Genomic DNA, 13,602 nt, shown 5'->3' with positions numbered 1-13,602 from the left:
AAGTTCAAAACAAGTTTGGGGGCTGGTTTACGTGAACCTGAGTTAGCTGCTTGGCAATCAACACGGTTTTTCACTCAACAGAATCTCGTGAGGCTTCTGGGTGAAGAACTTGCCCTTGTTCCTGTCAGATTTAAATAATAAAAATGATGCTTAAAAATTATGTCCTCTTGAATAACTCGTGTCAGGTCAGTTCTTAGGCCTCCCTCTTCCTCCTCAGGTTCCTGGCAGGAAACGCGTGGAGAAGGAGAGGATGAAAACGTTCCAGTTCCCAGCTGCAGCGCGTTAGAAAAATTTTCCATCCGTTAGTTGAGCCCTTGACTGCTTGAAAAGTGTGGTTTGAAACAGGGTTTCTCTTATCTCTTTTTAAAAGCCTCTTTCTGGTATAGTGTTACAAATAGCAAGCGGGTTTCCGATTTAACCAAGTGACGCCTCCTCCCCTCCAGCCCTGAGGCTCTTTAAAACAAAATAACCAAAATTCAGGTTCTGTAAATTCTAGAGGGGGAGGGGTGGGAAACCAGGCTTGTGGAGGGCAACGGACTACAATTCCCACAAACCCTCGCAGGCTGGTATCCAGCCTGTCTCTCCCCTCTCTCCCTCCCCACGCCCCTGTGCCCTGCGCTTGCGCGGAAAGCCCTCCGCTTAGAGGAGGGGGCGGGGACAGAACTACGCGCCTGGAGGAAAAGGAGGAGGAGGAGGAAAAAAAGAGACCATAGACTTCCACCTGGGCCTAGAGCGGTTCTTAAAGTAGCGGGGAGAGGCGGGCGGGTTGGGACCACCTTCAATACAGGCCGCCGGCGGTATCATGGCGACCCGGAACGCCCCTCCCCAAGGTGAGCGGCCGGGGCCCGAAGTAGTATCTTAGAGACGGCTCACAGCTCTCGACCTTGGCTCGGGGGTGCGTCTTCCTTCCCCTGTCCCAGGGTTCCTGGGGGCTCTGTTTGCTTGAGGCAACCCTTTGAGCACCCACTTCGGACTAGACTCGCTCTCCCTTCTAGGACCCTCGCCCTCAACACAGCCCCACCTCCTGCCTTACCTTCACCTCCGGCCGTTCCTGTCCATCTTCTAACGTTTTTTGGTTGTTTTTTTTAAGTCTTGGTTTTGAAATCATTTCTTCTTGTCGGGCCTCTAACCGGTTCCGTCAGTGGAGGACCCCCCCCTTCTTTCTCCCACTGATGAAAACGGACCCTGCACTGACCCTGAACCTGAGATTTGGGGGTGACCTTTCATGCTGTGAAACTTTGAACTGACCCGCTGAGATTGGGGGGAGACCCTGCTGTGAAACTCTGACCTGTCCCTACTGAGATTTGGGGTGCGGGGGTGACCCCTCTGCTGCGTAAGTGACGTTGCCCCGGCACCCAGGCCGGTCTCTGGGCCTTTGAGAAGGAGATGCGTGGCCCTTTACTGTCAAGGCCCTAGTCTCAGGGATTGGGTTTAAGAAACTTTGTTTCCATCTGGGCGTTTTTAGCTGTATGCCAAATGTAACAATGAGTTGTAACAGATGAAAATGTACAGGGCATTTTTAACTTTCGGTTGACTGTAAATTTGTTGCTTTCATTTTTTGCTTTGAAGAATATGAAAGTGATGATGATTCTTACGAAGTGTTGGATTTAACTGAGTATGCAAGAAGACACCACTGGTGGAATCGAGTGTTTGGCCACAGTTCCGGACCTATGGTAGAAAAATACTCAGTAGCCACCCAGATTGTAATGGGTGGAGTGAGTGGCTGGTGAGAAAAACATCTTTTTTTGTTAAATTTCATTGGGAGCCTGACTACTGCCCTTTTGTATCTGGGCCAATTACGTGCTCAGTCAGTGGCTTTACACTGTTAATCCCAGAAGAGCTGTACCTTGAGGCTTTTCTCTGTGGTATGATTAGTGTAATCAACACTCAGAGACTGTTGGGTTTTGGTGATCATCCTCCGCCACCCTCCACTGTCCCCTCCTCACCCTTCCTTTGATTCTTTGTATATTTTCGCCCATTTCAGATTTCGCAGATATAGTGAATCTGATTCAGTGACAGTGGGTAAGGAGGGAAAAATATAGAAGACTTAATTATATGTAAATAATTTTTACTTGTTCAGTGCTAACAACCGGAAAACCCTGTGAGAATTCCCGCAGTAAAACTGGTCTCCAGGATTATTGGCCCTGTGGAGAGCAGTGTAAAATTCTCAGTAAAAAGTACTGATTATGTTACAGATGATTCTAATTTGGATTATGATAATACTTTGAAGAAGAGTTGTAGATTGGGTCTTGGTTGGAATTAAAGGACTGATTGCTTACTCAGTAATAATACTGTGGAGTACATTAAGGGGGAGAGGTTAATAAGCATTAACCTAACCAGTTAACATTTCAGATCACATGATTATATAATTGCTGCTGTAGATATAATTCTGTTATTCTTAGACTAAAAGATTAGCCAAATAACAAGGGTCAGAAACAAGTTTGACTCTTTATTTTGAAAATGTTCATGACCTAGAGAATTTCTGAAGTTAGTGTACGTGCTTAACTTGTGAGTAATCATTGATTTCTTAGATTCTAAGTTAAATTCATCTTACATTAATTTAAATATTTACATATTTAAACTGAGTATAAAATGATTTTTTTGATTTGTGTTTTACTTGCACCTTGGAACAATGGTGCACTCTTTTATGCCTTTTTTTAATAAATGCCATTTTATGGTAGAAACACTCACTGTGAAGATTCTGTGACAAAGAGGTGCAGTATTTATTCATGATGTGTACTTATTAGTGCTGCTTATGAAAAAAGCCTGCAGTTAGAGAGATGCCTGGTCAGAGCCCTGGTTATTCAGATGATTTTTCACAGGCCAGTGGTACCTTGATGCCCACAATTCAGGGCCTGGCCTTCCGCTTAAATAAGCTCACAATTTGGTGCTATGGGTGATGGGTTAATGTGAGTCAAGGCCTAAAGCCCCACCTTAAAAGAGACTAAAAAATAATTGAGCAATAGAATTAAATTGCTGTGTGTTTTCTCCTTGTAGGCTAAGCTTGGTGAGAAGCCCAATGATTGGCAAGAGTTTGCTTGGAAAGCCTAGAGACAGAAGAGGGGAAGTTAGTAGACTCATTTTAGTGGCTCATGCCGTCAAGCAAAGGATAGACATGCTTGTGGAGCACATTCCCCAGGATGTTGTTAAGACCTGGCTGCTGCTTTCCTCCTCTGTTCCCTTTTCTGAGTCTTTGTTGCTGTCTCCCCTACTGAGGGACACATATGTTTGAACTGTAGCCAGGTGTCAGTCCAGGAGCTGTGTAATAGGACCCTAATATTATACAGGTGATTTGTTGCAATGACTTTAGATTCAGTGTAATAAATTTTTGGAATTTTCTTAGGGTATGAAACTGATGTACTGTTGTGGCATACATTAAGGAGGAATGGTTAATAGATGTTAACTTAACGAGTTAATAATTCAGACCAATTCAGGACATGAATGGGAAACTGAGGAGATTATGTTTAGCTGTAGGTAGCTATAGGTTCTTGATCATAATAAGAAATTAAAACTGATAGCAGGATGGGTGGCTGCTAGGCGAGATGGGAGGTGTGAAGATTAGCTAGAGTGTCCTTAGTGTGGTCTGGAAGCAGGGTAGTGATGCCCTTGAGGATGGAAAGAAGACAAAAGACAGTCAAATGATGTTTTGGCGATACTCGAGTATATACAATTGGCCGTCAGTTGGACCCCAAAGGCAATGAAGAAGGCAGCCTGAGATGAGCATGAGATAACAGGCCTAGAGGATGGTGCAGTCACTTACAAATTGGGACCTTAGCAACAGCTGGTTTGGTTGGAAAGATGTTTGCTTTGGGACATTTTGAATATGTGGTTCTGGGTGGCAAGAGAAGCTCATCATTTAATTGGAAATGTAAATTTTCCATTTATGAAGGTGTATGTGTATTAGTTTCCTAAGGCTGTTGTAACAAAGTACCACAACTAGGTAGCTTAAAATGAGAGAAACTTATTCTCTCACAGGTCTGGAGGCTAGAAATTTGAAAGGTGTCAACAGGGTTGGTTCCTTCCTGGAGGCTCAGGGAGAATTTGTTCCATGCTTCTCTCCTGTCTTCTGGTGGTTGCCAGCAATCCCTGGCATTCCTTGACTTGTAGACATATCACTCCAATTCTGCCTCTGTCGTCACATGGCTGTCTTCCCTCAGTGTATCTCTATGACACATTGGATTTGGGGCCCACCCAACTCCAGTATAGCCTCATCTGAACTAACTATATCTACAATGACCTTATTCCAAATAAGGTCACATTCTGAGGTTCTGGGAAGGACATGGATTTCAGGGGTGACACTCTTCAACCCAGTACAGAAGGCTGGAGTTGGGAATCTGAGATTCTTTTGCATACTGGGTCTGGAATACTTAAGGGAATAATGAGCTCACTGAAGGAGAGAATCAAAAAAGAAGTATGGGTTGACATCCTTACAGGATAGATGAGACAAAACAGGTTTAATATAGAGATAGGAATAGATAAGGAAGCCATGAGAAATATGGGCTGAAGTATAGTCGTGAAGGTGGAACTCCAGCTGGACCTTAAAGGGTAGGAAAGTTTTAGATAGGCAGAGCTAGGTAGAAACCCCTAGAAACAGGGAGGTTAATAGCTTGAGCAACAGTGGTGACATATTTGGAAACTGGATTGGAGCAGAAGGTTTGGGTAGAGTGAGAGTCGGCCAGGTGTGTGGAACATCTTGAGTGTATTAAAAAAAAACAAAACTGAGCACTTTTATTATGAGGAATTTCAACTTAATACAAGTATAGAAGGAAGAGTATAACGAACCCCTGAGTACTCAACATTCAGTTTCAGTAGCCAGTCTTTTTCCTGTAAATTCCCCTCTTCTTCTCTCCATCCCTTATTTTGAAGCACATCTCAGACAATTTAGTTATGCACTTTTGACTAGTCTATATAACTGACGGGAAACATTGTGGGTTTCTGAGCGGGTAAGGGGCATGATCAAAAGAACTGGGAAGACATTAAGATTTTATTAGGAAAGCAGTGAAAAGAAGAAGGGAGAGAGTCTAGTACATCATTGATTGTTCTCATCCTTTGTCATTTCTTCCATTAAAGGTGTGCGGGATTTTTATTCCAGAAAGTTGGAAAACTTGCAGCAACTGCAGTAGGTGGTGGCTTTCTTCTCCTTCAGGTATGTCAGAGCTTTTGGTCCTTGCCTCTGCTTACATATGTAGCCCTTAGGAACTGAGAAAGTCAAGTTTAGCCATTTCACTCCTGTCCATTTTAATAGAAGATGGAATTTCTCTTTTAGGCATCAGTTTATGGAAAAACTTAAATGAGTTTTGAAAGCTGGCATCTGTCATGAAAAGCATCAATTTAAATACTTCTGAGGTTTTTTAAGCATAGTTTGATCCCAGCTATTAAAAACACAACTGTTAAAATTTGAGGTATCTCATTTTTTGTTATTTACCTAAATTTTCCTTGAAGCATCTCCCTGGAAAAATAAACATTTCATCAATAGCATAACCTGTTCATGCTGACCATTTAAAACATATATTTAAAATTCACACACACTCTCAAGAACCTGCTGTATAAAAAAATAAAATATAATTCAAAAATTCAAAAAAAATTCACACACACTCTCATACACAATATATAAAATTCAAGAAGTCTCTTTCCTGTTTCCTAGCCAGTTTTCCTTCCTAGGGGAAAATGCTGTTAGCAATTTCTAACATGTTTTTTAAAACTAGGGAACCATAGTAATATAGAAAGTGGAAAATTGGGTTTAAAAAATCATTCATAATCCTATTTCTGAGGCAAGTGGATTTGAAGTTTTAGTCTTGTTCATGTTCCTCTAAGTATAAGGTTCAAAAATGCTTTGCTGTTAGAGGATGTTTATCAGGATATTATCTGGCATTCATGTCTGTTTGGCATATATTTTCCCCAAAATATCATTCCCTGAAGATCAAATATAGTAAATCCTAAAATTAAAAATTTCTGGGAATGAATGTTAGCAACAATTTTAAAGATACAGAAATCTGTCAGATTTTAAAAATGATTGATGGTCATAGCAACCAAAATCTGAGTTCAGCACCTAAGCCATTGATCATGTAATAACCAGTGTCATTGCCTGAACTACAAAGGGACTGGATTCATATGTGTTAAGCACAGATTTTAAGTTGTTTACTAAGCAGTTTAAATATATACATATATATATGTATTTTTTTTTCTGTTGGTGGTATTATTAGGGGTAATTGCTTATGACTTGTGGTAAGAGGTAAAAAGGAATATGGTTCATATCTAAATTTAGTCCTTTGGATGAATATGCCAGTATTTGTACAAAGGAGAATTTTATTTAAGCTGATTTTTGACTTGGGTTTATATAGAACCAAGAATTAAGATATTTATATAGTTATCAAGAATCAAGATAGTGAATTCTATAGCTATTTTGAAAACTCAGTTGTCATTTCTGTTTAGTGGAAAAGGGTACTGGACCAAAACAGAGTTCCCTAAAATGTTAACAGATAGAGAGAATTATACATTTCAGTGTACTCTGCATGTCAGTTTTTCAGAAGTCCATTTCAGTCCACTTGATATGTACCCTTCAAACCCACGTTTTGCTGTTGCCACCTTCTACTTCGTGTCTAGTCCACATATTGTTTGAAGTCACTGATTAGAAGAGCATGAGACCTGTCAGCATCAAACCAATTTTTCCCACAAATATGACTTACCTTGAAAACTCAGTAGAAGGAAACAAAGAAGAAAAAAGAAACAAATGGCATTTAGGCTAATTACCTATTATTTAGTCTCGCTTCCATATTTTTATTAAAGATAAATATTAGTTTGCTGACAACTTAAAGCTTTTCTAGTAACTCAGGTGTTTTCCAGTAGATATTTACCACACTGCCATCTTAAAACAGACAGTGGTATATAAATCTTTTAAATTTATTTATTTATTTTTTTGAGTTGTACATGCCCATAATTCAGAGGGTCAAGTACATGTATAATGCTTATTACAGATTAGGGTAGTTCTTTGTCTCCCTCGCTACCTCCCCATTTTTCCCTCCCTTGAGGTAACCAGTTTGAACTACTAGCTGATTCTTAAGGTATTTATTTCCTTTTTCCTAAACAAGTGAATTGGACATTTATCTTTCAGTTTGAGGTATTAACTGTTGGCTTCCCGTTATGGAATATGGGAATTTAGCTATGACGTATTGAACTTCTCTGTGTGCCCCACCCCCCCAACCCCCACATCATCTGAGTATTGTTATTTCATAATTGTATTAGATCATTACCTGGAGTTCACTGAGCTCTGGAATCTGTAAAGTAATGTCTTTAACCATGTTCAGGAAGGTTTTGGCCATTATTTCTTTAAATATTTTCTCCTATTCTTTCTCCTTCTGAACATGACTCTGATTGATGAATGTTGGGCTCTTTGATAATGTTCTGAGGTTTTGTTCATCTAGTTTTTCAGTCTTTTTTCAGATTGTGTAATTTCTAGTGATCTAGCTTCAGGTTCACTGACTCTCTGTCATCTACCTTCTGCCGTTAAGGCTATCCAGTGAATTTATTTCAGATACTGTATTTTCCAATTCTAGAATTTTCATTTGGTTCTTTTTATATTTTCTAAATCTCTGATGAGATTTCTTATCTTTTCACTGATTACAACTGTAGTTTCCTTTACCTCATTGAGCATAGTTACAGTACTGCTTTAAAGTCCTGTAAATTTCAATATCTGGGTCATCTCAGAGTTGGCATCTGTTGATTTTCTTTTGCGACTAGGCCACATTTTCTTGTTTTATCATATCAAATAACTTTGTATTTTATCCGTGGGCATTAGGAATGTTACATCGTGGAGAATCTGGATTCTGTTTTATTCCTCCGAAGTTTGTTAATGTTTTGATTTTAGTAGGCAGTTAACTTGGTTAGACTCAAATTGCAAACTCCATTTCACCTGTGGTGGATAGTGGCTCAAATCTCAGTTTATTATTTTTTATTTTTATTTATTTTTTTTTTTGCGATACGCGGGCCTCTCACTGTTGTGGCCTCTCCCGCTGCGGAGCACAGGCTCCGGGCGCGCAGGCTCAGCGGCCACGGCTCACGGGCCCAGCCGCTCCGCGGCATCTGGGATCTTCCCAGACCGGGGCACGAACCTGTGTCCCCTGCATCAGCAGGCGGACTCTCAACCACTGCGCCACCAGGGAAGCCCTCAGTTTATTTATTTTTTAAGCCTTAGCCAGAGTGCTTCATTATGCCCCATGAATGTGTGGTTCAGAACTTGGGTAGAGTTTACACATAGAATTTGGGGCTCCCCTTCTCTAGCTGTGTCCTTTCTGGCAGCTGTTATTGTCCTGGGCTCTGCCCTCTGGTTCTTCAGGCCAGAAAGGTGGCATGTTTTCTATTGAACTTTTAGCCACCCTGCAACTGCATCTTATCCTCAGGATAAAGCCAAAAAAATGGGCAACTTACCTTACATTGGTCTCTTCCTACAAGTTTCACCTCCTCTTCAAAATCTGCTTCCTTTTGTTAATTCTGGAGCCCTTGTGTTTTAACCAGGGTTTATAGTCGCTGTCTATGGGAGGGACCTTAAGGTTCATCATCCCCTCCATGTCTGTGACCCAAATTGCCATGTCAGGTATTGCCAGGAAAAGCTTTCACTTGCCATTTGGTTTCATTACCACTCTGTTTTGCTGAGGCTAGAGTTAGAAGTGATAGAAGGTGAGTAAGTATAGGGATAAATGCAGATAAATAGATTCTTCTATGGAGTCATTCACAGTGAAAATGGAACCTAAGATTCCTAGCCTATTTATATAAAATCAGATATTTTTATTTTTTGAAGTATTTTATGTGTGGTTCATACTTAAAGTGATGTATTAAAAGATTACAAAGAAAGCATAAGCTTGGTAGAAGTGATTTATAATGGTATACAAGGCTCAATTGTTTACTACTCATGTGATTTTTTATATGTTGATTGTATTATTCGGAGGGACTACCTTTACTGACTTAACACACACACTGTTGTTCCTGCTCAGATTTTGCAGTGTCTCAGTAGCACCATATGAGACTTTTTCTTAGGGGTAGTAGGCATTTAGCTGTAGTTTTATTAAAAGGATTTATGGCATGAAGGTTGTTTAGAGCATATTTTCTTTTATATTTCACTTTCAAAAGCAATTACCAGAAAGTATTCTTAATTTGACTAAAGAGTCAGAGTTAGTGAAGAGCCTTTATCAAGCTACTTTAGTGACCTAGTAGCTGATTGGCTACTGATCTCTTATAATTAAACATCTCTTTAATTAAAGGTACTTTTTTATTAGCTATATAATTTCAATAGTCTCTGTGCCTTTTTAGCTAATTCTCAAATTCCAAAAATTATGATAGGATTATAGAATAGTTATAATACAATTTTTGGAATCTTTTCCCATTAAGTACTATACTTCTCTTAACATAGTGTTCATCACATCTAAGTAATTATTTATGCTTGAGTCTGTTTTCCCTAATGGACCATAAGCTCTCTGAGGGTGGGGACCTATGTCTCCCTTGTTCTTGGCCACAGCTTGGAGACCTAGAACAGTGCTTGGCACAGAATAGGCACTCACTGTCTGTTAATGAATAAATTAGTGGATAAATTGTGATTTCTTACCCATAAGCTTCATACATTTCTTGAAATCTAAATGTTCATATATCGTATTAGCAACCTAGTTGGTTTAGAATTAACCATTTTTATCACATTTTTGCAGATTGCCAGTCACAGTGGCTATGTGCAGGTCGACTGGAAGAGAGTTGAAAAAGATGTAAACAAAGCAAAAAGACAGATTAAGAAACGAGCAAATAAGGCAGCACCTGAAATCAACAATATAATAGAAGAAGTAAGACAATGTACATTTTTGGCTCCTTTTTTTTTTTAATGAATCTCAGTAGAAAATGTGACTAGGGATTATCTTCTTTAAAAAAAAATGGTGTTTCTGGTCATATCTAGAGTGTTAAGTAAAATTTGGGATCAAGCCACCATTTAAATCACTCATTTTTTTTTACTTGTTAACCAAAACTACCTTTTTCTTTTTTTTGAAGTAGAATAGTTTGAAAATGTATATATTTATTTTATTAATATATATATTAGTTTTATTCATGTTTTTATGTGAATTTTGCCTGTTTTCTTCTTATATTCTGTTTAGAATTGAATTGCATGCTCCTTTGCCTTTATTTTAATTCTGTCCTTTTACTTCCCCCAACTTTTATTTTGAAAAATTTCAGATCGGTTGAAAAGTTGAAAGACAAAAACAGTGAATACCCAAATACCCTTCACCTATTCATCAAATTGTTCATGTTTCACCACATTTGCTTGTGCGTGCGTGTGTGTGTGTGTGTGTGTGTGTGTGTGTGTGTGTGTGTGAGTGAGAAATTTACCCTTTTTTTTTGTTTTTTCCTGAACTGTTTAAGACATCAGGTCTTTTTATTCTTAAATACTTCAGCACATATGTCCCAAGAGTACAGATGTTCTCCTATACTATTACCATTACCCTTATTAATCCCCTCAAACTTAACATGATACAATAATATTTCCTAATATAGAGTTCATATTACAATTTTTCCACAAAATATCTTTTACATCGTTTCCCCCCGATTAAGAATTACATATTGCATTTGGTTGTCATGTCTCTGAAGTCTGCTTTAATCTTAGATGGTCCCCTCATCTGTTTTTTTGTTTTTGTTTTTCTGTCTTTCATGACACATTTTTGAAACATCTAGGCAGAGTATCGTACAGTCTGGCTTTGTCTGATTGCTTCTTCATGATTTTATTTGGGTTAAACATTTTATCAAGGTGTTATTTTTTTGATCCTGTGCATTTTTTCCTACTGACTAAGTGAACTGACTGTTAATAAGTATCATTGTGCATATGCTGTGGGAATTTATTAAATCATCTACGTTAAAAACTTGCTGAATGGACCATTTATGCCAGCCCTATAGGGAGATTTCTTTTTACCTGTGAGAATTTTGCTGTCCATATGCCTGTTATCTCAGAAGCAGGAAGTTTACTGGGCCTGGCTGGGGGCTCTAGGCTCCTTCAGTTTGTAACGGACAGCCCTGGCATCTTGCCTGGTTGTTGGCACCTACAATAGTAGGTACACAAGAATTTTTGCTGAATATTTACTGAATTGAGGAAAACATCTGAAAACGATACTTAGCTCTGGATTTAATAATTAAGAGTATTTTTAAGAATTTATATCTTTTCTTTTTCTTATTGTGGTAAAATATACATAACATAAAATTTACCATTTTAACTATTTTTAAATGCACAGTTCACTGGCATTAAGTACATTCACACTTTCGTGTAACCATTACCACTATCCATTTCCAGAACTTTTTCATCATCCCAAATAGAAACTCTAACCATTAAGCAGTAATACCCACAATCAGCCCCTCTCCCCAGCCCTTGGTAACCTCTGTTCTACTTTCTGTCTTGATGAATTTGACTATTCATATAAGTGGAAATTATAACAACATTGTCCTTTTTTTGTCTGTCTTATTTCACTTACTGTAATGTTTTCAAGATTCATCCATGTTGTAGCACAAATCAGAGTATTTTTCTTTAAACTTTGTTTCAGGCAACAGAATTTGTCAAACAGAACATTGTGATATCCAGTGGATTTGTGGGAGGCTTTTTGCTAGGCCTTGCATCTTAAGGATATGAATGTTCTATCACAGTGGAGTCACCTCTGAGAAGAGAAATGGTGGTGACAAGATGGTCTCAGCATTACCCATTGACAGATTCTCCAGGATGACAAGAAACAACTAGCTGGACAGTACCAAACTCACTGCTTAGCATTTTGCCATCTGAAATTTGGCAGACTGGTATCTGCTATAAAACAATCTATATGGTCTGTGTATAATAGTATTCCTGAGCAAATCATGGCTTTCATTATTTTTTAAAAACTTGCATTTGTTTAAAATTTGCCTATAAAACACCACCGTTGGATGTAGATATGGAGAGAGAAAAAAATTTGTTGGCTGTATTCCCCAGTGAAGTATCATCGTCATTTTATTTAAATAAGGTGTTCTCCATTGTGCTTTTTAGTATAGTGCCAATAATTTAAAAATTTGTATTATAGCTTCAACAGTAGGGCTGACTTTTTTTTAAGGATATGTTTGCAATAAACTGAAGAACTGTAATGCCCTTTTATGGAAGGATTTACAAATAATAGAATTCTTAAAGTTATTAAACAAATTTAATACCAATTTTTAGGTTGTTTTTTCCTGCAATTCTTACTTTGCTTACTATGTAATAACTGTAGTAAATGCTCTTCTAGGGAAATACTACATGTCTAAAGCTCTTCTTTTTTTTGATGTCTGTAGTTGTAAAAATATCTTCTTGCATATAAGCTTCTAATTTTTTTATTCATTTGTTTATCTTGGCAGCCTGGGTAGAATTAATTATTTTGAGGGTACATATACTTGGGTCACTGATTCGTTTTATTAACTTTGAGTGAAGCTTGTTTTTCATTTTAAAAAATCCTAATTATTATTTAGACCCTTTCTTTACAAAGAGGTAAAAATCACCTTAAAATACTTAGTAGTATAGTATGAATTTATTGTCTGAAGAACAGTGATTTTCTATATAATCATGAAATTGCAGTTTAAAGAGAATCATCTCTTTGATCTAGTCTTGAGATGTAAATGCTGAGGCTTTCAGCTTTTTAGGTAGCATTTTATGTTGGTCCCAACACTAGGCCAGTTGACTTGTTTCTCAGGGCAAATATCACACTCCCTCAGAGGGTCCTTGGCCTAGAAAAGCTTTTTGTATTGTTTGTTTTGTCCAGAGTTCTACGTTGGAATTGGGAAAAACAGCAGAACAACGTGTGTTGGAATCTTCAGATTGGAAAGACTTTGCAGATACTCAAGACTATCTCCTTTTGATAGGAAGTCTCTATAGTATTTTTTGTGTATTGTAAACATAAGGCATTTCATGCTTTTGAGATTGTTATAGTCTGTGTGCTTTCATTTTTGCAAGACTCCTTAAAATTGAATGTGGGATTGATCTTCATTTTCTTCCTTTACTCTCAGCGCCTCAGATAAAATGCTAAATAAAACTCAGACTTTCTTAATATGAAGTGATGTTGCTTATAAATACTTAATTTTTCTTCTTTGAGCTTTTCTCTCTTTCTGCCTTGCCTAGCTTTTCATGACTGTGGAATTAAAAGGGAAAAATATTCTACGTTAGGTAGAACCTGGGCCACGCTTCTGTGTGCCATGTCTGCATGATACCTTTCATCTGATGCAGTGTGGCAGGCTACTGTGGGAAGTTCTAGGAGCTGGCTCAGTTTGTTCATTTTCGAAATATTTATAGTGTCTGTTCTGTGTGTGATATATTGGGAAAGTGGGGGGCACAAAAATGTCTGCCCTCAAATAAAGACTAAATATTCCTATATGAAAAGTTACATACTACTATAGGAGAACTTGGCGTATGATTTAGTGGCAAATGAGTTGTAGAGGTAACTACTTTCAGAGTCCAAACATGAATGAAAAGTGAAAAAGAGCACTTCATTTTTTACCTATACATTTCCAAGTATTTGTTGATTTGTTTGAAAATATTTGTATACCGGTGTAAAATATTATCAGCTCTTTCCATACTCTCTCCTCTCTGTTAGTGCC

At 38.1% G+C, this 13,602-nt stretch overlaps 1 protein-coding gene across 1 annotated transcript; it reads left to right on the top strand.

Moving 5' to 3' along the window:
• The first annotated feature begins 663 nt into the window (after positions 1-663).
• Positions 664-13,061, top strand: FUNDC1 (FUN14 domain containing 1). The gene is made up of 5 exons (XM_004283404.4): positions 664-830; positions 1,570-1,726; positions 5,071-5,146; positions 9,693-9,821; positions 11,559-13,061. Exons 1-5 carry the CDS (start codon positions 803-805, stop codon positions 11,634-11,636), a joined length of 468 nt encoding a protein of 155 aa, XP_004283452.1. The 5' UTR covers positions 664-802; the 3' UTR covers positions 11,637-13,061.
• The last annotated feature ends 541 nt before the right edge of the window (positions 13,062-13,602 follow it).

The sequence above is a fragment of the Orcinus orca genome, chromosome X (genome assembly GCF_937001465.1).
Source record: "Orcinus orca chromosome X, mOrcOrc1.1, whole genome shotgun sequence".
NCBI lineage: Eukaryota > Metazoa > Chordata > Mammalia > Artiodactyla > Delphinidae > Orcinus > Orcinus orca.
Note: the sequence above shows the minus strand (reverse complement) of the source record. Positions and strands in the feature narration are given on the sequence as shown.

What these genes read in the sequence shown, in the direction of transcription:
- FUNDC1 (XM_004283404.4), top strand. Translation starts at nt 803, where the DNA reads ATGGCGACCCGGAACGCCCCTCCCCAAG. An exon ending in CCGGAACGCCCCTCCCCAAG is followed by an intron (nt 831 to 1,569) that starts GTGAGCGGCCGG and finishes TTTGCTTTGAAG; the next exon opens with AATATGAAAGTGATGATGAT. An exon ending in TCAACAATATAATAGAAGAA is followed by an intron (nt 9,822 to 11,558) that starts GTAAGACAATGT and finishes ACTTTGTTTCAG; the next exon opens with GCAACAGAATTTGTCAAACA.